The 22,562-nt window shown below is 37.1% G+C and overlaps 3 protein-coding genes across 3 annotated transcripts; 1 reads left to right on the top strand and 2 right to left on the bottom strand.

Moving 5' to 3' along the window:
* LOC116900483 (olfactory receptor 4C3-like) lies at nt 1–927 on the top strand. Its single transcript, XM_032902218.1, has one exon. It carries the CDS (start codon nt 1–3, stop codon nt 925–927), a length of 927 nt encoding a protein of 308 aa, XP_032758109.1.
* Nucleotides 928–8,501: 7,574 nt separating this feature from the next.
* LOC116900481 (olfactory receptor 4C45-like) lies at nt 8,502–9,434 on the bottom strand. The gene has a single exon (XM_032902217.1). The coding sequence runs from the start codon at nt 9,429–9,431 to the stop codon at nt 8,502–8,504; it is 930 nt and encodes a 309-aa protein (XP_032758108.1). The 5' UTR covers nt 9,432–9,434.
* Nucleotides 9,435–21,011: 11,577 nt separating this feature from the next.
* On the bottom strand, nt 21,012–21,944 carry LOC116900480 (olfactory receptor 4C45-like). The gene has a single exon (XM_032902216.1). It carries the CDS (start codon nt 21,939–21,941, stop codon nt 21,012–21,014), a length of 930 nt encoding a protein of 309 aa, XP_032758107.1. The 5' UTR covers nt 21,942–21,944.
* Nucleotides 21,945–22,562: the final 618 nt, after the last annotated feature.

The raw sequence follows: 22,562 nt of genomic DNA, 5'->3' as shown, positions 1-22,562 counted from the left end.
ATGGAAATACCACACAATATTACAGAATTTTTCATGTTGGGACTTTCCCAGAGGCCAGAGATCCAGAGGATTCTCTTTGTGGTCTTCTTGGTTATCTATGCAGTCACAGTTTTCAGCAACATGTTAATTGTGGTCACCATCACCTTCAGCTCCAGCCTGGCATCCCCTATGTATTTCTTCCTTTCCAATCTATCCTTTATTGATACCTGCTATTCTTCTTCTTTGGCCCCTAAACTCATTGCTGATTCCTTGTATGAGGGGACAACTCTTTCATATGAGGGTTGCATGGCCCAACTCTTTGGAGCTCATTTCCTGGGAGGTGTTGAGATCATTCTACTCACAGTGATGGCCTATGACCGTTATGTAGCCATCTGCAAGCCCCTGCATTATACCACCAAGATGACTAGGAACTTTTGTGTTGTGCTGGTGGGGGTGGCTTGGCTGGGTGGCTTCCTACATTCATTGGTACAGATCCTTCTGATTTTTCAGCTGCCTTTTTGTGGTCCCAATGTAATCAATCACTTTGTGTGTGACTTGTATCCTTTACTGGAGCTGGCCTGCACCGACACATATGTCATTGGCCTGCTGGTGGTGGCCAACAGTGGTGTGATTTGCCTGCTGAACTTCCTCATGCTGGGTACCTCCTACATTGTCATCCTGCACTCCTTGAGTTACCACAGTGTAGAGGGGAGACGGAAAGCTCTGTCTACCTGTGGGGCTCACTTCACTGTTGTTGCTTTGTTCTTTGTGCCCTGTATATTTAGTTATATGCGTCCATCGACTACTTTATCTATAGACAAAAACATGGCAGTATTTTATGGTATTCTGACACCCATGTTGAATCCACTCATTTATACTCTGAGAAATGAAGAGGTGAAAGATGCCATGAGGAAACTCTTCACACGCACGGAAGCTACAGGTACCTGAGTGGTAAAGAAGGTGATAACGGTGATTCTGTTTCCCCAAGTGAAACAACTGAAGCTTGTCATTTTCTCCACCAAATGTTACCTTAATCCATGTATTCTCCTCCACCCTCTAAGCTTTTATGGTTTATCGTGATTTTACTTAAATTGCACAGTTTTATTCTGTACAAGATATATATGACCTGAATTATCATTATTATTGTTTAGAAATAAGGAAACTCTCTCTGATGTCTGATGTGGTTAATTGACTTATGAAAGTATTCTAGTTTCATCAATAAAAATCAGTTCTTCTTGACCCATTATTACCCATTAGCTTAGGATTCTGTACTTTTTAAAGGTATTAATTGTGTATCTGAATAAACTGGGGAAATGCAAAGACAATTTGTTTTAGAGTATTATTTTACTAAATGAAATAGATAAGGCTTTTAGAAAAAGAATTATCTTTCATGTTTTTCTTTTTACAGTCCAGTCATTATCCCCATCCTGGTCAGCGTTCCAACAGTTCCTCATCTCATTCCCCTACCCCCCTCCAAGAGGATATCTCTATCCCTTACCCCATCCCACCCTAACCCACCAGGCCTCCTCACTCCCTGGGGTCTCACGCTTTTTGAGGGTTAAGGTACCTCTTCCCTCACCCATGAGAGTCTTTCACCTCCCATGTCTCTGATCCATTGTAGAGGGTCCCCCTACCTCCTATCTCCTGAGGTTGCCTGTTTTCCATTCATTCTTTTGGCCCTCAGGGATTTTCTCCTGCCCCTCCCCCCAACAAATACTTGATCATGTTTCCCTATTCTCTTCCCTCTATTCCCTCCCACTCAAGTCCCTGCCTCCCTTTACCCTGTGATAGGTTTCTTCTCCCTACCAAGTGGGGTTGAAGCATCATTACTTGGGCCCTTAGGCTTGTTAACCTTGAGTTCTTTAGACTGTATTCTGGGTTTACTGTACTTTTTAAGCTAATATCCACTTATTAGTGAGTAAATACCATGCATGTCTTTTTGGGTCTGAGTGAGAACTCAGGATGATATTTTCTAGTTTCATCCACTTGCCTGCAAAACTCATGATATCCTTATTCTTAATAGCTGAATAATATTCCATTGTGTAAATGAACCACATTTTCTGTATTCATTCTTTCTGTTCTGGGTTGCTTTCAACCTCCAGCTATCTCAAGTAAGGCCATTATGAACATAGTGGAGCCCGTGCCCCCGTGGCATAGTAGGGCTAGATAAGACTATTAGTGCAGTTTCAAAACATAGAAAGTCATTGCTTTTTAAATTGCAAGACAATTTGGGTCTGTATGATAATTAATTGAGCTATGGGAAAGTGAGGAAAGACACATCTGAAAAGCCTCCATGTGTAATCACACATGCATGCCTGTAAGATGGTGTGCATCATCATTCTTTGTGACACTGGAAGCATGGCTTCCACACTCTCTCAGACAGGCCAAGAACGTGGGCTTTGCAGACAGACCACAGTCTCAGTTCCTATGCTTATTACTGGGATGACCTTGGATAACTGGTTCAAAGCTCCTAAGTTTTTGATACATACCTTCAGAGTAAGGGTAAAGATATTTTATGTTTGCATGTCAGATCATGGTGTATTTATCTAGATGAGACTGGTTTATTTCACTTAGAATTATCTCTTCCATGTTTACTTGTGTTATAGTGAGTGGCTACATTTTAAAAATATTAGCAATGTACCTCAATAGACTCAGAGAACGATGAAGATAATTTATGTTTCAAAGTGATGTTTTACTAAGTTGATCTACATGAAGCTTTTAATTCAGTTTTTAAATGCAGGAAATTCCCAACATAGTTGATATTATTGTCAAAGTGGTGCTTTGACATTTAAACTAGATAACTCAAATCATGCTTTTAAGTGTCCTACACATAGGAAACTATTAACATATTTGATAGAATGTCTACTTAGTCCCCATTAGGAATAGATTACGGCATTGTCTTCATTAGCTTGAAATAGATCCTGACTTTAGAGCAGATTTTTTTTTTTTTTGCGAGAAATAGAGTGGAATTTCTATTTATTTATTATTATTTATTTACAATTTCTTACATCTATACAATGTATTCTGATGACTCTCAGTTCATCCTTTTTTGTCTTTTTCTGATTCTTTCTCCTCTCCCCACTTGTCCCTTTCATAGACTAAGAACTTTTCTTTTGTGACCTATAACTATTATTATACATCCCAAGAGGTTCTTGTGTTCTGAAATATTTTACTGAAAAAGATTTAGTTTTTTTGTAACTTTGGAATTATGTATGTATGCATACACGTGTATGTGAGTGTAGCTGTCTACCAAGGAGTGTAGAGTATTGGATCTTTCTGGAGCTATAGGTGGCTATGAGCTTCCTAACATGGGTGGTGGGAATTGCGTCAGTCCTATGTAAGAGCAGTATAAACTCTGAACTCCTGCACCATCTCTCTAGTTCCTGTGTCTGGAAATTTTAAAAGCAGGGCCATGTTTAATTCATCATTTTCTTGTTTAACAAAGCTTGATTATATGCTTTTCAAATTTTTACTCTTTACGGTTATGTAGACTGCATACTTGTAATAAATTTATCCTTTGTTTGATGCATAATCTGTGGTTTGATATATTGTAACATATAGACCTCTAGTTTTTGGTGTACATGCTAGGTAAATTTCTTTCACTAAATCCAAGTCTCATAATAGAAAAAAATAAGTTATAAATTAATTAAGAAATTTTTCATTATTAGGAAAAATATTAAAAATTTAGCTTCAAGAATTAATAAAAGCAGGTTACTATCGAATTGTCATTGCTTTATTCTCAAACGTATATATCTAATAAAGTAGCAATTGGAGAGTTTTAAGGACAAATACATGCTATTTGTTGTTTTTTTACCATTTTGATATTAACTGTATGATGTAAAATATATACATCATATATGATATGAACCAATTGTATATGATTGCTATCACATATTTTCATGTATACTGATTATATATAGTTAGTTTTATATTATTAATTTATGTTGTAAGTGGGGTTTTGCATTCTATGAAAGTTCATGTAAAATAGGACACAACTGGAAATTTAGATTTAACCCTAGAAGAGAATGTGTAGCCATTTCTGAGAGGTGAAAATAAAATTTGATTCTTGTTTCATGTGACCAAAAAGATGAATTTAAGATTGAAATCTACTGCATCTGAGAATTACTATTGGAAAATTGTTAGAAGATGATGTTTGAGAATACATTCATGATCTGAGCTAGAGAACAATTTCTGAGACGAGAAAGTGGATTAAGAAAAATAAGTGGCTACTGAATATATAAAATACATTCAATGATAACACACAAAAGCAAGTTGTGATATTTACAATCTATTTTGCAACCAACAAATGGAACATAAAGAATAATCATCCAAGGGAAAGGTAAAGTTAGCCAATAGCTAATCAGTCAAATATGGAAAGAAGAACTTACAGTTTATATATACATTGTCAAAGATGCCCAATTTCAGCTTAAGTCTAGACACATGAAATGTCAATGCTGCCAAAGATCAGCACGCTGCTAGTGGCATAGTATGTACAGAAAACCATCTGATGGTATTTATTAAACATAGAAGTTAAGCCCTTTGATTTATTCAAAGATATTTCTTTTATTTAGAAAATCTCTTCATGCATGTGCATGCAGAACCATGTATAAGTATGCTCATCACAGAATTGTCTTTTTGTAATAAATAGTAGATGGTTTTGTTACAAGCAGAAAAAAGATCAGTAGGGGAATGCTAAGACTGAAATAATCAAGCCAGGGAATGTTTCAATAATACACAACAGACATAATGAATTATTTTGTAGTCATTAAAAGAAAATTAAATTAGTTCTATATCCACTCCATAACTGGTCTGGAAAACAACATAGAGTAAAAAATACATTGAAGACAGATGTAGTTGCTTATGATGGTGCATGACTGTAATTCTAGCACTTAGGAGTAGACATAGGAAGACCTTGATTTTGAGACCAGCCTTGTTTACATAGTGTTTTAGTCAGGGTTTCTATTCCTGAATAAACTTCATGACCGAGAAGCAAGTTGGGGAGGAAAGGGTTTATTCAGCTTACACTTCCACATTGCTGTTCATCACCAAAAGAAGTCAGGACTGGAACTCAAGCAGGTCAGGAAGCAGGAGCTGATGCAGAGGCCATGGAGGGATATTTCTTATTAGCTTACTCCATCGGGTTTGCTCAGCTTGCTTTCTTATAGAATACAGGACCACCAGCCCAGGGTTGACATCACCCACACGGGTCCCTCCCACCCTTGATCACTAATTGAGAAAATGACTTACAGCTTAATCTCATGGAGACATTTCCGCAAGGGAGACTCCTTTTCTGTGATAACTCCAGCTTGTGTCAAGTGACACGCAAACCAGACAATACACATAGCCAGAACAAAAAATAAAAATCCAGAAACAAAACGAGCAAAGAAATGAACAAAGAAACAAAATGTGGTGTGTGTGTGTGTGTGTGTGTGTGTGTGTGTGTGTGTCATACTATTAATGTGAAAAGAAATCACTAACAATATTTTTCTGTGGCTCATATTTTTGATTCAAAAAACATCGAAGGAATAATTATAAAATTCATCATATTATTTTCTTATTCAAGACACAGAAGAGCAGAGAATACCTTTTTATCTGTAAAACATATTCATGTGTGATTGTTAGAAGTGGAAAAATCAAATTAAAGAGTCATGGCACTCATAAGAATGGTGCCTATTGATAGTCAGAAAATGATGATTTCTCTCTCTAAACAAGGAATTTTGGTGCTGGAGAGATGGCTCAGAAGTTAAAAGCACTTACTCCTCTTCCAATTGGTTTATGTGGCAACTCTTAGCTGCCTGTAACTCCAGTTCCAGGGGATCCAAATCCCCTCTTATGGTGTCTTCAGGCACTAGGCATCTCTCTCTCTCTCTCTCTCTCTCTCTCTCTCTCTCTCTCTCTCTCTCTCTCTCTCACACACACACACACACACATTACACATGCTTACATTCAGGCACTAACACATACGCATAAAATAAAAAAAATAAATCTTTAAAAACCCAAGATATTCTTTCACAAGTTTGCTCCCAGTCCCAAGAATTCCCTGTGTCTCCAGACATTGCAGTATACCTGCATCCATCCTGTCTGGTTAGTCTTCTCAATGACCCTGTCCATGCACTACCTCCATGATTTCTTTGCTATTCAACCATTTTTTTCTCTCTACTCTTCAATTATTGCTTCTTTAACATTAGCTACGGCCAATAAGTTTAAGCTCCGCTGGCCTAAAAGGTGGTAACTATGCTCTGGGGATAAATTATTCCATTGACCAGTTTAACAAGGCATTCTAGGCATATGACCCTTTCAGATCCTGGTTCCTTGTCCAAAATTAAGCATCCATCCTTAGGCCATGCCCAGTAAAAGGAAAGAGGATAGGAGAGGAATAGCAGTTGGCAGTAACTGGAGCTTGGTTCACGATAGATAGGGAAAATGAAAGAGTAAAGACTTGATATAGTAAACTTCACTTTTAAGTTTTGTGGAAAATATACCAGTGAATATAAAGAGACTAACCTAATTTCAAATTTATACGCAACACTTTTATGGCCTAAAAATCTACTTAAAACAGAATTTTCCCCATCTATTTAATCATTCTCTTACAAAGAGAGTTTAGATTTCAAATAAATATGAAAGTGAATGCAAGTTTTTAAGTGTTTCTTTATTTCTTTTCCTTTCCTTTTCTTTCTTTTCCTTTCCTTACTTTCACCATTGTTTTGCAATTGCTCTGCATTTTTAGCCATGTCTCATGTGAAAGCAAGCTTGCCTACAAAATGTGCTGAAAATTAAAGCTCAATAGATTCAAAGAGGATATTTTAGGCTGGAGAGGTGGCTCAGTGACTAAGAACACTGACTGCTTTTCCAGAGGGCCCGGGTTCAATTCCCATGACTCACATGGTGGCTCAAAAGTATCTATAACCCCAGTCCATGACACATGATGCCTTTATCTGGCCTCTGAAATCAACAGGTTTGCACGTTATGACCAAACATACATATCCACACATCCATCCATCTGTCTGTCTATCTATCTATCATCTATTTATTATCTATAAGTGAACAGGAATAATAAATGAGTAGATGAATAAATAAAAGACCTTTTCAAAGACTGTAGGACATTTAAGACACCTGTAAGACATTAGCTTGTGCCTATTCAGTGGAATTGAGTAAGAAGTTTGCTGTTGCTTTAGTAGAACATTTAAAAAACTCTTAAACTGAGAAAAATAGAACGTATATTTCATGTGTATGACTTTTTCTCCCTTATTCTAACTTTACTGTCTAACATTAAAACACCAACATTAGTGCTGTATCATACCAGTCAATAGTCAAGCTTGGAGGGAGAGGGCTTCATAAGCCTAAACCCTTAACTTAGGTGCTAGTGATAGTTGATGGATTCTGGGGAAGGGAAAGACAGTGTTTTTATAAGGGTGTGGCCTCTGGGAGGTCAACCATTCTTCAGTGGATGTCCCCATACCTATGAATATGCAAGATACACACACACACACACACACACACACACACACACACACAAATTCTATCTCTCTATAAATATAATGTGTGTGTGTATAGGCAGCATAAATTTGACTGAAAAAAGGACATGAAATTAGGGGCATCAGGAGGTTGGAGTGGATCTGAATAGAGTGCATGGTAAATATGGTCAAAATATGTTACATGATATTCATTATTTTCACATTAAATAAAATAATTGTTTAAAATTTCGATGCTTTACCCTCATATATATCTGCCTAACAAAAATATTAAATTTGCATTTTATGAGCACATTGGTAAGTGATGGATACAGTGTATGTTGAATTTGATGGTATTTACTTATTTTTCTTATCTTAAAGAAATTAAGCGTTATGGGAATATCTAGATTTATTGTGGCATCTTCATGCTACTCCTACCTGTTATAATTTGTCAGTACAATTCACTTATACATACTACTTGTACATATTTCAAAATTCTTTGACGTCCACATATGAGTGAGTATATGCAGTATTTGCCTTGTTGGTCCACCTGCCTGCCATCATTGCTACAAATGCTAGGATTCCATTCATGTTATGGCTGACTAATATTCCAATATAAAATAAACTATATTTATTAATTAGAAGTATGGTGTATATTAGTAGAATAATGGTCACAGAGGATAGACAAGTTAGGAAAAAGGAAAAATTGGTAAAGTCAGCCAATGGGTATAAAGATACACTTATGAAGGAACAAGTTCTAAGTAGAGGGGGTAGCCAGGTTCAGAACACTTTTTTATTTATTTTATGAAGAACAAAGAGAAAGGAGTTAAAGAATCTCAACACAATGGATGACACATTTTAATGGGGTGGAAAATTTGCTACATTGATTTGATTACGGACTTTGTTTCATATATTATGAGACTGCACATCACCAATAAATATAGTGATTATTCCAATTAAACCTTGAAGCAGAAGAAAATTGACTAGCTTAAATTTTATTCATTTCAGAAAGAGAACAAATGTCCATGGAACAGCATTAGACATTGTTTCTAAAGGTACAAATCACCAGGTTTACGTATCATGAGCTTTCCTCATTTGACCCCAGAGCTTCTTCATAACCCTTTTGACTTCCTCATTTCTGAGGGTATAGATTAAAGGGTTCAGCATAGGTGTCACTAGGGTGCAAAACACAGTTACAGCTTTGTCAGTGGGAAAGGAGGTCATGGGCCTTAGGTACAGGTAAGAACAAGGGACAAAGAACAAGACAACAACAGTGACATGAGAGGCACAGGTAGATAGAGCTTTGCGACGCCCTTCTGAACTGTGATTCCTCAGGGAGCGAAGGATGACCACATAAGAAGCAACCAGCATAGAGAAAGTAAGCAAACACAGTGACCCACTGTTGGCAGCGATCAGGGGTCCCAGAGTGTGAGTGTCAGTGCAGGCCAACTCCAGGAGTGGTATTAAATCACACATAAAATGGTTGATGATATTGGGACCACAGAAGGGTAACTGGGCCATAAATAAAGTTTGTATTCCTCCATGGATGAATCCTAAGATTACAGCGGCACCCACTAGGAATATACACACAGGTCGACTCATGATGGTCATGTAGTGCAAGGGCTTGCAGATGGCTACATAACGATCATAGGCCATGGCAATTAACAAGATGATTTCATCAGCAGCAAAAAAATGCTCAGCGAAAAGTTGAGTCATGCAGCCATTGAAGGATATGGTGCTCTTCTCAGAGATTAAGTCATAGATCATTTTGGGTGCTATGGAAGAAGAGTAGAAACCATCTATAATAGACAAGTAGGACAAAAAGAAGTACATGGGAGTAGCCAGGGCTGGACTGATGAAGATGGTGACTGAGATGAGCATGTTACCTGCCAGTGTGATCAAGTAGATTATTAAGCATACAATAAATAAGAGTTTCTGCAGGTCTGGGTCTTGGGTCAAGCCAAGGAGGATGAATTCTGTGACATTGCTCATCCTTTCCATCAATTTACTATAGCTTTGTGGGTAAAGTCATCTGAAAAGAAACCATAGGGTGTCTCAGTGATGATATTTAAAATGACAAACTGAAATACTCCATCATCTTATTACTGCTGGACCTTGAGATCTTTGTAGCTGCACTTCTGCTAACCTCTACAGACAGTATCATATCCCATGCAGTCATAAAAATCAGATTGGATAAGCTGGATTATTCCTAGTTGATTTTCATGAAATAGTGATAGGACCTTAGAAATACTACAAGAACTCTTTTCCTCTTATTGGGTTACTTGTCCAGTCCCTGCATGAGGGATTTCACCCTGCCTTATTATATCTTGTTTTGTTCTGCTTGGCTGTCATCACTTGGAGGTTTGCTGTTTTCTGAAGAGGAAATGGAGGGGAAGTGGAGCTTGGCAAAACGGGAGGTTGTAGGGAGGTAGGATGAGTGGAGGGAAGGGAAACAGGTTGGGATGTATTGACTGAGAGAAGAATCTATTTTCAAGGAAGGAGGAGGAGGAAGAAGAAGAAGAGGAGGAGAAAGAGGAAGAGGAGGAGGAGAAGGAGAAGAGGAGGAAGAGGAAGTGGAAGTGGAAGGGGAAGAGGAAAAGGAAGAGGAAGAGGAAAAATTCAGCTCTCATTGATTACACAGGAAACTTCAAGATTCTAACAAGTCTCAGACATGGCTTCATTGGGTTTTTGTAGGGTAAATATAATCAACATCACAATTATTTTGAAGTTGCATTTGTCTAATGTGGTTTCACAAACACCAATATTCTATGAAATTCATCTGTGTACACCATACTAAAGAAATAAATCTTCTTCAAATAAAAGCACCTATACTCTGTGGCCTATTATTCCTCTCTATCAAATGAATGCCTACACCTAAAGACAGCCACAGCTAAAACTGACCTTTTTTCCTTCTGAATGTCAAGAACCCACCTTTATCACACCTGTTTTAGCACAATCCATTTCATTTTATAGCTACAGGTTTCATGCCCAATTCACACCCATTCCTTCAGGTTCCTTCATCTATATCTTTGAAAGTGTACATGTAAGTGGTACAAAGTCTGCTTAGTACCACTTATTAAACACATTAAATAAAATGTGTTTGAAATTAAACTTCTATCATGTCTAGTGATATGTTCACTGTTAAGCCAAACTCTGCTTTACGCTAACGTTTACAAATGAAATAACTTAGATTAAGGTCACTCTATACTTATTGACAAGACATAAGTGAGAGGTTTAGCTACTATAGTAAGCTGTTTCCTTTTGGGGATGACTTCAGTCAAAATAACATGAATTTATAGTTTTCACTGCCAAGTGCTATAAAATTTGAAGATATACAGCAGTGTGTTCTTTTAAATGTACTATATGTGGCTTTTCCAGAGCTATCAATGTTGTGATTTAAATCTTACTCTGCCTCATTTCCCCTCTTTACACATTATCTGCAAAAAAATCAATCCATACAATTTTTACAACTTTGGTTACAAAGCTCATAATTGGGACCTATGACCAACAAAAAGGAGCAAATCCCATTTGGTTTTCAGGGTGGCTAAGTCCCGGAGTACATCTGTTATGTTAAGTGTTCCTCTATGTGGGGCTTTGTCGCTAATAATTCTCAATGAGTTTAATTCATTCACAAGCCATAATTTCAAAGTGACTGTGTGGAAATTATGAAAAGGGGAAAAAACTACAAGTGGTTACAAACAGAACTGTTCATAATCAGTGTACATGTAAGATTCTTTAGCAGCGCCTTCTTTCTCAATACTATCTGATTTAGATAAATTTCAGAAAGTATTTTTTTTAAAGATTTATTTATTTATTTATTTATTTATTTAATGTGAGTACTCTGTCACTGTCTCCAGACACACCAGAAGAGGGCATCATATCCCATTACAGATGGTTATGAGCCACCATGTGCTTGCTGGGAATTGAACTCACGACCTCTGGAAGAGCAGTTGGTGCTCTTAACCACTGAGCCATCCCTCCAGCCCCCGGTATTTTTTATAGTAACATAAAGTTATGTTACATTTATTTGTTTTCATAGAAAATATTAAACCTTAACTGGTATAAAACTACAGGGTCTCTTTTGTGAGAAGTTGTCTGAGTCAAGTTAATCTGCTTACAAATTTGGAGGAAAAGCTGTAGTTTACACTGACCTGGGTCTAGTTGGTTGTGGATTCCTCTGTTTGTAGATTGAATACTTCATTGCTTCTTTCCTCTGGGACCATACAGCAGGGCACTCAGTGGACTCTATAAGCTGACATTGGAATTACTATTTTTCCAGACATTTCTCCAATTTAGATATTAATGTCCATTTGGTTACAACTGTGAGTTGAGATTAGCTCCCAAAATAAGCTAAGGAACAGCTCGTTGTGACGTTTTGTAGTTCTAGGACCCAGTTCTTACCACCTTTCTCTGTTTTATTATCAAGTTCAAGCTAAATGAAAACATTCAAACAAGAAAATATCACCATATTCAAACAAAAAACAGTCAAGTGAATATACTCAACTTGTTTTTTCTTTCTATATTTGGCTTATGCTTTGCTTTCTAGGAGTCCATGAGCACTGTTTCAAAAGAAGTCCTTTTATTTTAACTCAACTTCCCCTTTATCTGTCTCCTTAGACACCTACCAACATCAATAGCAACAGTTCCTAAACAAATCTTCACTTTGTTGACATATGATTGCTTCTGTTGCTGCTCACTGACCACTCCCCATCTCTTTGATTCTTTCTTCTTTGATCCTAAATAAACGTTAAATCAGGGATTCTCTTGGGGCTGTCCAAGACTATTGGAAAACACAGATACTTAAATTAGGATTCATAACAGTAGCAAAATTACAGTTATAAATTAGCAATGAAAATAATTGCAGGGTGGAGGGTCACCACAATATAAGCAACTGTTGGTTGCTCATAAAGGGGTGTAGCATTAGGATGGTTGAGAACAAATGCTTTTAAATAGACTTCCACAGTCTGCAGAATCTGGTCATGCTTTGGCCTCTCAAACACCCAGAGGATTGGTATTAGTCTCTGTGGAAGTCTTTGCCAAGGCAGCAGTCAAGATCTCTTGCTTACTCCTACTTGGTACCCTCAAAGATCATTAGCAGTGGCTAATTTTAGAAATTCAGCTGGCATTAAGTAGGCATCTAAGTTGTAGTTTAGATTGAGATGAATTGTAAGACTTTGAAAATTTCTTTCTGGGGCTTGTTTGCTGATTGTGATATTGTTGAACCTGGTCTAGAAATGGAAATGTTCTGATTGCACTCATTTATTTTTTAAAAAAACAGCAAATGGCTGAAGAGATTAAATGGAAGGATTTCTAGCACCAAAGATTATGTAGACATTAAGCATTAGAATGGCCACATTCTTTTAATGTAATTATGTATGTGACACATTATGAGTCTGCTGGCAGAGGATGTTGGCACTCAGACTTCAATACTACGCTCTAGATCAGTAACTACTGAGAAAGGCACACAGGTAAGTAATTGAGTAAAAATACCCTGAGAGTTAGGGGACTACTACACTCTACTACACTCTCTCCTCCAGGCTCTGTGGAGATAAAGAGCTCACTGCAACTTTATGTGGAATCTTTTCTTAGCATTCTTTGAATTTAAATGAAATCAGCAGATAGTCTCGAATTCCAGGACTGGCACAGCAAAGCAGATCCTTTAGTTCCATGGCCAGTAGTCCTCATTTTTATTGATTGGTCGTTTTTGCCTGTTTTTGAGCCTTTGTTTGCCACCAACCTGACTCATGGATCCCTCTTACTTTTTAATCTTCTAAAGCCATTTATGTGTGGTTCTGTATATATTTTACACATGCATATACACATAAATCCATAGAATGGTGTTTCATCCCATTTAATTACAGAATTCAGTGACATTAACCACATTCAAATTACTGTAAGCCACCTTGACCATCAATTTCTAGGAAACTTTCTTAATTTTCTTATTTTGTAAGTAGTTTTTTACTTATCCTTCATTTTCGTAGGTCCCTGACAACTACTGTGCTAATTTCAGTCCACCCTAGGAGTAAAGTACATTTAAATAACACAGGTTCTGTTCTTTACATATATTTATCCTTTGTGGTATCGTGGTGTCAGGGGTTGAAATCATGGCCTTGTTGAAAGGATACAAGTGTTTTGTCCTCAAGCTTCATATACAACCCCTTGTGTATGTCCTATTTCATCTAGTATACTGACTTTTAGGTTAGTTTAGGTTAAAGTACATTCCAGAGTTTGATTACTGTTTGAGCTTGGCCTAATAATAAAAAGGTCTCCTGTGAGAGGCAGTATGAGAAGCAGATGGATTTACAGATCAATTGATTTTTTAAAAATGAAAATGTTTCATTTTAAATAAGATAACTCAGATTCAAAAGGACAAAATGTTTCCCTCACATGTAGGGCTTCAGTATATTGATACATATGTATATAAGAGACAACTGTAGTTATAGTGTATGAAATTGGACAGGAGATCACAAAAGGACAAAAGAGATAGATGTTGAGGAAGCCTGCGGAGCAATCTGGCAAAGGTGACCTGAAAGCAGAAAGCAGACTGAGGAGTAGAAGGATGTGAAGGGAGGCCCCTGTGCTAGGAGTCTGAGGGGAGACTCACAGGAACAAACTGTGTTTACAGTGCCAAAGTGGAAGCACATACTGTGTATGCCAATCAAATTGAGAGAAAATAATAAGATCATTAAGTGTTTTCGAATGATAAGATGTCACAGGCAGGTTAAAAGTCAGTCATTGATCAGAGAAGATATTTGCAGTCTATCCTGAAGCTAAAAACAGTGAAATATAAGAAACATGTCTACAAAGAGCAAAGCAAAGTTAATCAACCAACAGATACAGAGACAAATAGATGAAGGCATTAATAGTTCATGGATGCAAATATGATAAACATATGTTATCATAAGACCAATATATTTGACAGTGTGAGTGATATCAAAGATGAGGCCTGGCTGGCTTCTCACACTGCTCGTGACATAGCAACTACAAGGAGTAGTTTGATGGTGTCTATTATTAAAAATAAAAACTTAAATGTTTCATTTTCTTAAAGATTTTTAGAAAACTTTCCCATGAGTGTGTCATGGAAACATGTAAAATTATGTTTGGTAATAAAACACATTTTTGGTGATAAAATAGAGAAATAATAAGGTAGGTGATTTCTTCAATATCATATAGCCCATATGATGGATTATTTTATAGTAATGAAGATGAAATCAGATCTGTGTCCACCAATAGTGACTGTTCTTGAAGACAATATAGAGGCAAACAGAACTTGAAGGTTGATGAACTGCTGTTCATGCTGGTACATGACTATATTCCCAGCACTTGGGAGCACAGGTAGGAAGATTGTGAGGATGGAGCACACACCCAGACTCTGGCCAAAGCCAAACCAAGAACAAAGCCAGGCCAAAAATGAAATGAGCAAACTAATTAACAAAGAAACAAAAGCCCTGAAATATATAAATTTACTGTCAGTAAGCAGTATTTCTGTGTATATGTAATGTGGCATGTATTTGCGCATGTGAAGGCAGTTGCTATATTTTCAAAGAGAATTAGAAGAATGTGCTCACATTCACAACTATATTTTCTTTATTCAAGAGACAAAAATCAGAGCAGACTTTTACTTATAACTTCATTGTAGATTGATATTCACAAATAATCACTAAAATGGAAAAATAAAAGTAAATAGACACATTACTCATGACAATGATGCTTGTTTATGTTTTGGGGAAAATATACTGGGCAATAAAAAGACAATAGTTATATTTGAAATTTTTATGCCACATTATTCTATGGTCAAGGAAATGTGCTTAAAACAGTTTTTCTTTTTCACATCTTGAATCTTATCCATCAACGGGAGGATTTCTTTTCCTCCTCCTCCTCCTCCTCCTCCTCCTCCTCCTCCTCCTCCTCCTCCTCCTCCTCCTCCTCCTCCTCCTCCTCCTCCTTCTCCTCCTCCTCCTCCTCCTGCTTTTCTCCTCTTCTTTTTTCGGTTGAAGGCTGTCACTATGAGCCTCCATAGTTTGGTATGCTATTCTGAGTCTTCAGAAAGACAATACTTTATTTTTAATTCTTTTCTCCTGTCTTTTTTTGAATGCTGGGCAGAATAAGTATGCTTTCTGGTATACTGGGCTTCCTTACTCTTTCTCTAATGTTCCCCTCTCTACCATGTGGCTGGTCTCCCTTCTAGCTTAATCCAAATGGCATGGTTTTTCTCCTTCTCATCTCCCCTTTTTGAGGAGCTAACAACATTTATGGCTTGCTACCCTGGGTTTTTCTTTTAAGCTCCAATAAAATTGTCTTCTTGTTAAAAAAGACAGTGAATAACAGTATAAGAAATTGACTTGTTTTGCTTACATGCAGGAGAAGCAGTGTGGACGTTCATAAATCAGAAAGGCTTTATGTTACAGAAGCTTTGACTTGAGTTCTACCTAATCCCAACTTTAGTTCCACAACTTTAAAGCAAATTTTAGTTAATATTTAACTAATTTTTTTTTATCACAAAATAACATTATGAGCTAATGTACCTGTAATTAGCATGAATTGGTATTTTATGAACATGGCATTTCCTTCACATCATTATAATAATGCTCATTACCATTAACATCATATCACTCTTTAAAGAAAATTTTTATTTTACATTTTGAGAATTTCACACATAAAAATACTGTATCTCCATCATTTTCATCTCCTCCCTCTTATATCCCTACCTATGTTCTTGCTTTAAATTCATGACATCATCTTTAATTACTGTTACATACATGTTTAATATAATCTAGTGAGTCTAATTAGTGTTGCCTGTATGTAAAAACATCTCTATCTTGCTTTACCTTACTGTGTTTTTTTATTTGCTTTTGTTTGGGAACTAAAATTAGATCTTTAAAAGAACTGAGTTTGATTTGTAATTCTTTTAAAAAGTTTTATTCAATTATTTATGTATTCATTTTACCTCCCAATATCAGCCCTCCCCACTCTTTCCAGTATCCCCTCATGCAGATCCTCCCACCATTCTTTTTCCCCTACTCCTTTCAGAAGGGGGAGGGCCCCTCTCTCTTTATCACCCCACCCCTATCGAGTCACTGCAGGACTCTCTCAGTAGGCCACAAAAGGCAGCCCAGCTAGGGGAACAGGATCCATAGGACAACAGTTTCACAGACAGTCTCACTCCTACTGTTGGGGAACCCCCATGAAGACAATGCTGAAAACCATATTGTTCCTTTCAAATGTTTACAATATGGGCATTCACGGGAAATCGTAGCATGGCATCCGTCCTTTTCAATGTCCTGTATTTGAATCTAAACTGGTGTAAAGTCTGAAAACACGGGAGTTGCTGGCAGCAAAAGATATTCCAATCTCAGTGTCAGACATATTTCTGAGCTCCCCACAGAAGCCACAAGATTAGCACAGAGGGAAACCTGGTCCCAATTTTTTCTTTTCACTTCCCCCCCCCATGAATGCCTTCTTACATTACAAAAAAACTGTATATTGTCACACATGCAGAACGATGAATTGTACTATGGCATTTTTACACATGCTTTCTTCTCATGTGTCCCCTCCCTTCTGCTCTTTATCCCCCCTTTTCTTAAATTGCTGCTCTCCCTCCTCTCCAGGCCCATGGCCTGCACCTGGTTTATGCTCATATTTATTCCGTTGAAAACTTTGAACTCAAGTTTTTGTTTTAACAGTATTTTGAATTGGCATATGTTTATTGTAGACAGAACAGGATGCCATAAGACATTCCCATATGAGTGTATTAGTGTACTTTCAACACACTAACCCTGTAATCCCCCTCTCTCCTCTTTGTTTGTCTAGAGAGTGGTTTATACTCATATCATGCATAGATAAACAAATGATTTTATATATCTATATGTATGTATGTATGTATGTATGTATGTATGTATGTATCTATCTATCTATCTATCTATAACACCTAGCTTCATAAATGAGAGAAACATGTGGTCTTTCTTAATTTGCATAATATGATTATTTTCTGCTGGTTCTATTTCTTATAAATAACATAACTTCTTTATCACTAAAATATTCCACTGTCTAAATAAATCACATATTACTTTCTTGGTTTTGATCATATTGTGTGATCATATGCATTGACCACTAGCCTCTCTCTTACAACCCTCTTACTTCTGCTGAGTTCTCAACAGCCCTTCCCGCTTTCATATTTTATTTTATGTAAGTCTTATGCAGTAGCCTCAGCTAATGTGTGTTCAAGATGGCAAAGGCCATGTCATACGCACAAGATGGAATTTCATAGCTCCCCTATATCCTCTGGGGCCCTTTCTGCCCCCTTTTCCATGATGTTCTTTGGGTCTTGAAGAAGAGATGGAGATGTCTTGATTAGGTCTGACCCATTCAGCTACAGGCTGAATGTCTTACTAGGCTTAAAGAACCAGATATGCATTTCTGCACATGAATGGCCCTCACATCCAATTAGAAAGCAGTCGGCTAAATCTAAAACAATCTTGCCACTATTAAATCAGTGGACGTGAGTTACCTTGGAAGGTTGGAATTAGCACACAGAATCTACAAAAAGGTAAGACCACTGATGGCTTTTCTCATGGAGTGTCTTCCATAGCAACTTCTGGCACTGTGAAGGCTAGTCCGTTGGGAAAGAAGCTTCCAGTTCAGTTCCAGCTGATTTCCCCATGGCCTGCATTCAAACTGTATGGTACCTTCAGCAAAAGGTTCTTGCAATCCATTCTGTTTTTCCCCCAAGAGGAGTGGCAGTAATTTGTGTTATTTTGGGAGGCTGTGAAGGTCCCTCAACAATAGTTCACAGGAACTTATCCTGCATGATACTGGGATTTATTTATTTTTTATTTCATACAACATATTCTGATCACAGTTTCCCCTCTCACAAGTCCTACCAGAACCTCTTTCCCAAACTATATAGGCTTTGTTTTCCCTTTCTTTAAAAGGTCAACAGGCAAATGATCAAACAAACAAACAAACAAATCAGAATAAAATAAACCAGAGTAAATAAAAATCATGAAACATACATATGCACATGGGCACAAATATACACATACACAGAAACACACAGAGGAACCCAGTGACATGCCCACATAGGCACACTCACGTGCACAGCACAGGCAAACACACACACACACACACACACACACACACACACACACACACACACACACCAACAAACCATTAACAATCCTAAAATTTGAAACCATAATATACACGCAAAAGCCTAGGTAGACGAAAATGCCCAAATAAAGCAACATGTGACATAAAGTCTACAAAAATACCAGAGATTTAATTTTGTGTTGGTCATCTACTTCTGAATATAGAGCCTAAGCTTAAGTGATTGATATACACAGTTGGACTCCATCAGAGAAAGCTAACTTTTCCTTTGTAAGCTGATGTCAGTAGGAGATAGCTTCCTGGTTAGGATTGAGAATTTATGTTCATTTCTCCTTCTCACTTCTGGGACCCTGTATGACTTGAACCTATCCAAGGCCCCTATGTGCTGCCAAAATCTCTATGAGTTCCTATGTACCTCAGTCTTATTGTGTGTGGAAGATATTATTTCCTTAGAATCATCAATTCCTTGTGACTCTTATAATTTTTATATCTCCTCTTTGATATAGCTCCCTGAGTTCTCAAGGGGAAAGGTTTAATGCAAACACTCCATTTAGGACTGCGTGTTCCAAGATCTCTTATTCTCAGTACATTCTCCAGTTGTGTGTCTCTGGGTCAGTTTTCATCTATTGTAGGAATAGTCTTGTCTTGTGATGGGTGAGTGAAGCACAGATCTGGGAGTATGGCAGCCTATCACTGGGAATATCATTGTATTGCTATGTTCCTTTAGCAGAACAACAGTACTTGGGTTTCCCCTGGGCTGATGGTGATACTGGGATTGATTTTTGTTATTAAACTATGGCTTCTGAGAGCATCATTTTAAGCTCTACTTGTTAAATGCTTTAAAAATTATATCACTTGCATGTATGCTTTCAAAATTGACCATTTTTCATTTTGGTGTGCTCTTTCCTGGACAATACTGTTTCTCTTGTTCTCAGTGTTCCTTGGTTGCCTGTGTTTATTTTGTAGTGTTGAGTCTGTCCACATTCGCACATCCATTGCTGTTATCCTTGTTCAGCTCATGTGTAAGCAGTCATGTTGGGTATAGCTTCAATATTAGTAGGAGACACAGTCTCTGAGAAAACTCTCTGATCATTTGGCTCTGATTATATACATATATGAACAATTATTTACAAAAGAGGCCATGATTTTGAGAGAAAGCTTATACAGGAGCATTTGGAGGAAGAAGGGGAGGAAGAAATGATGTAACTCTATTATAATCTCAAAAAATACAATAAGTAATTAAAAACAAACAAAACAAAAAACAAAATTAATCTGAAAAATCAACTAATAGTGGGTTTGATCCAGGTTCTAGCCTTTTAGTTAGTCAGTTAGTTTTTAAAGTTGTAGGTTTCCAATATGGGTTTCATACATCCTTGATTTTTGTTTATTCCCCTGTTCCCCACCACTCCCAATTTCCCTAATCCTTACCCCAACCTCCACTTAAATATTTCAACCCCTAGTATTTGCATCCCAACTTTCACATAAATTGTGTTTTCCTATTCCTCCCCCTCATTCCCCTTCCTTTTTCATACCCTTTTGTTTGCTTTCTTGCTTTCACACTCTACAGGAATTTTTAACTACAGAAATATAAAAGTTCGAGTTAGATCCACATGTGAAAGACAACATACAGTATTTGCCAATGTGGATCTGGACTATCTTGTTCAATATAATATTTTTAGACTCAATCACTTATATGAAAATTATCATTCATTTCATTCATTTTTTGTGGAATAAAATTCCATTAAGTGTATTACCACATTTTCATTATTCACTTATCAATTGGTGTATACACATTGTTATTTCATTTCCTAGCCAGTGTAAAGGAGCAGTAACTAACACAGATGTACAGATATCCCTGTTGTAGATTAATGCCCTTTGAGGAAATGCACAGGAGAGTTATATCTGGGTCATATTGTTTTATTTTTAGTATTTTGATAAAAAAAATCCCTAACTGATTTCCACAGTGGCTGCATTAGTTTACCCTCTATCACATGAGTAGGGGTTCCCCTTTCCCTGCATCCTCCTCAGCATTTGTTGTCATGTGTCTCACGGAAGTTGAGAACAGAGTAAAGATCATCATGGAGAGGGCAAGAAAGAGAAGCAACAAAGTGGAGTAGGGAAAACAAATCCCCAAATATGGTTCGATAGCAGAAATGCATTCTAACCAGAATAGGGTGACCATTGTTGGCAATCAACTAATTTAGATACCATAAAAATTGGAACAAAATTTAAAGATTTTAAATATAAAAAATTAATAAAATTTTAATACCATAGAAACTCTTATCATTTTGATGTGGTCATACACACTTTCTTCAAGTGTAATGATACTATTCCTACTGCATTAGTACAAATCATCCATGTGCTAATTATGATGCAAAGTGTAATTGAATATATCAATTTGGATCACTTAAAGAAAAAATCTATATGAAATATCACCATGTATTCCTCTTTACTATAAAAAATAACTGGTTTTCTTTAACAAATATTTGACCTTATTTGACCCAGGAGCTTCTTCATAACATTTTTGACCTCCTCATTTCTGAGGGTATAGATTAAAGGGTTCAACAGAGGTGTCACCAGTGTGTAAAACACACTCACAACTTTGTCAATGTGGAAGGAGGTCATTGGTCTCACATACAAGTATGAGCAAGGGACAAAGAACAAGACAACAACAGAGACATGAGAGGCACAGGTAGACAGAGCTTTGCGACGCCCTTCTGAACTGTGATTCCTCAGGGAGCGAAGGATGACCACATAAGAAGCAACCAGCATAGAAAAAATGAGTAAACACATTGACCCACTGTTGGCAGCGATCAGGGGCCCCAGAGTATGAGTGTCAGTGCAGGCCAACTCCAGAAGTGGTATTAAATCACATATAAAGTGATTAATGGTATTGGGTCCGCAGAAGGGTAATTGGGCTATAAATATAGTCTGTATCATTCCATGAACAAACCCCACAATTCCAGCTGCTACCACCAAGAAGATACATACATGTCGGTTCATGATAGTCATGTAGTGCAAGGGCTTGCAGATGGCTACATAACGATCATAGGCCATGGAAATCAACAAGATGATTTCAGCTGCAGCAAAAAAATGCTCAGCAAAAAGTTGAGTCATGCATCCATTGAAGGATATGGTGCTCTTCTCAGAGATTAAGTCATAGATCATTTTGGGTGCTATGGAAGAAGAGTAGAAACCATCTATGATGGACAAGTAGGACAAAAAGAAGTACATGGGGGTAGCCAGGGCTGGACTGATGAAGATCGTGACTGAGATGAGCATGTTACCTGCCAGTGTGATCAAGTAGATTATTAAGCACACAATGAATAAGAGTTTCTGCAGGTCTGGGTCTTGAGTCAAGCCCAGGAGGATGAATTCTGTGACATTGCTCATTTTTTTTTGCATCAATTTAGTATAGGCTCTGTGCATATGGTCATCTGAAAAGAAACCATAGGGTGTCTCAGTGATTATATTTAAAATGAAATAGTGAAATACTTTATCATCTTATTGCTTCTGGTCCCTAAGGTCAATGTAGCTGCACTTCTGCAGACAGTATCGCATTACATGCAGTTATATCACATTGGATATATTGCATTTTTTAAATGGATTTTCATGGAATAATGACAGAACCTTATAAATACTATAAGAAATCAAAATGTCATTATAATGGGTAAGACAGATGACTTCCAAATTGTCATCTAACCAAGCATGACATTTCATTGTGTTTTTTGAGGGTAGATGTCATCAATATCAATAAGTTTGAAGTTCTGTTTGTGTATTTACATAGACAATTTTGATAAAAGTTCAGCATTGAATGAATAAATGGATATTACGCACTACAAAGGCAAATATTGTTAAACTTAAAGCATTTAAACTTTGTGCTATAATTCTCCATTATATGAATTTATCTGCTCCTAGGGACAGAGATGTGCTATGGATGGAAATTGTCTTCTTTATTAATGCCAAATAACCATATCCTTACTGAGCACGCTTTCAGAAAGCCATATTTTATCCCTGGTTCTCCAT

Source organism: Rattus rattus, chromosome 5, assembly GCF_011064425.1.
Source record: "Rattus rattus isolate New Zealand chromosome 5, Rrattus_CSIRO_v1, whole genome shotgun sequence".
Taxonomy (NCBI): Eukaryota; Metazoa; Chordata; class Mammalia; order Rodentia; family Muridae; genus Rattus; species Rattus rattus.
This window is presented reverse-complemented; position numbering and strand designations above follow the sequence as displayed.

Excerpts from the sequence above, each read along its gene's own strand:
- LOC116900483 (XM_032902218.1), top strand. The coding sequence starts at position 1 with ATGGAAATACCACACAATATTACAGAATTTTTCATGTTGGGACTTTCC.
- LOC116900481 (XM_032902217.1), bottom strand. The coding sequence starts at position 9,431 with ATGGAAAGGATGAGCAATGTCACAGAATTCATCCTCCTTGGCTTGACC.
- LOC116900480 (XM_032902216.1), bottom strand. The coding sequence starts at position 21,941 with ATGCAAAAAAAAATGAGCAATGTCACAGAATTCATCCTCCTGGGCTTG.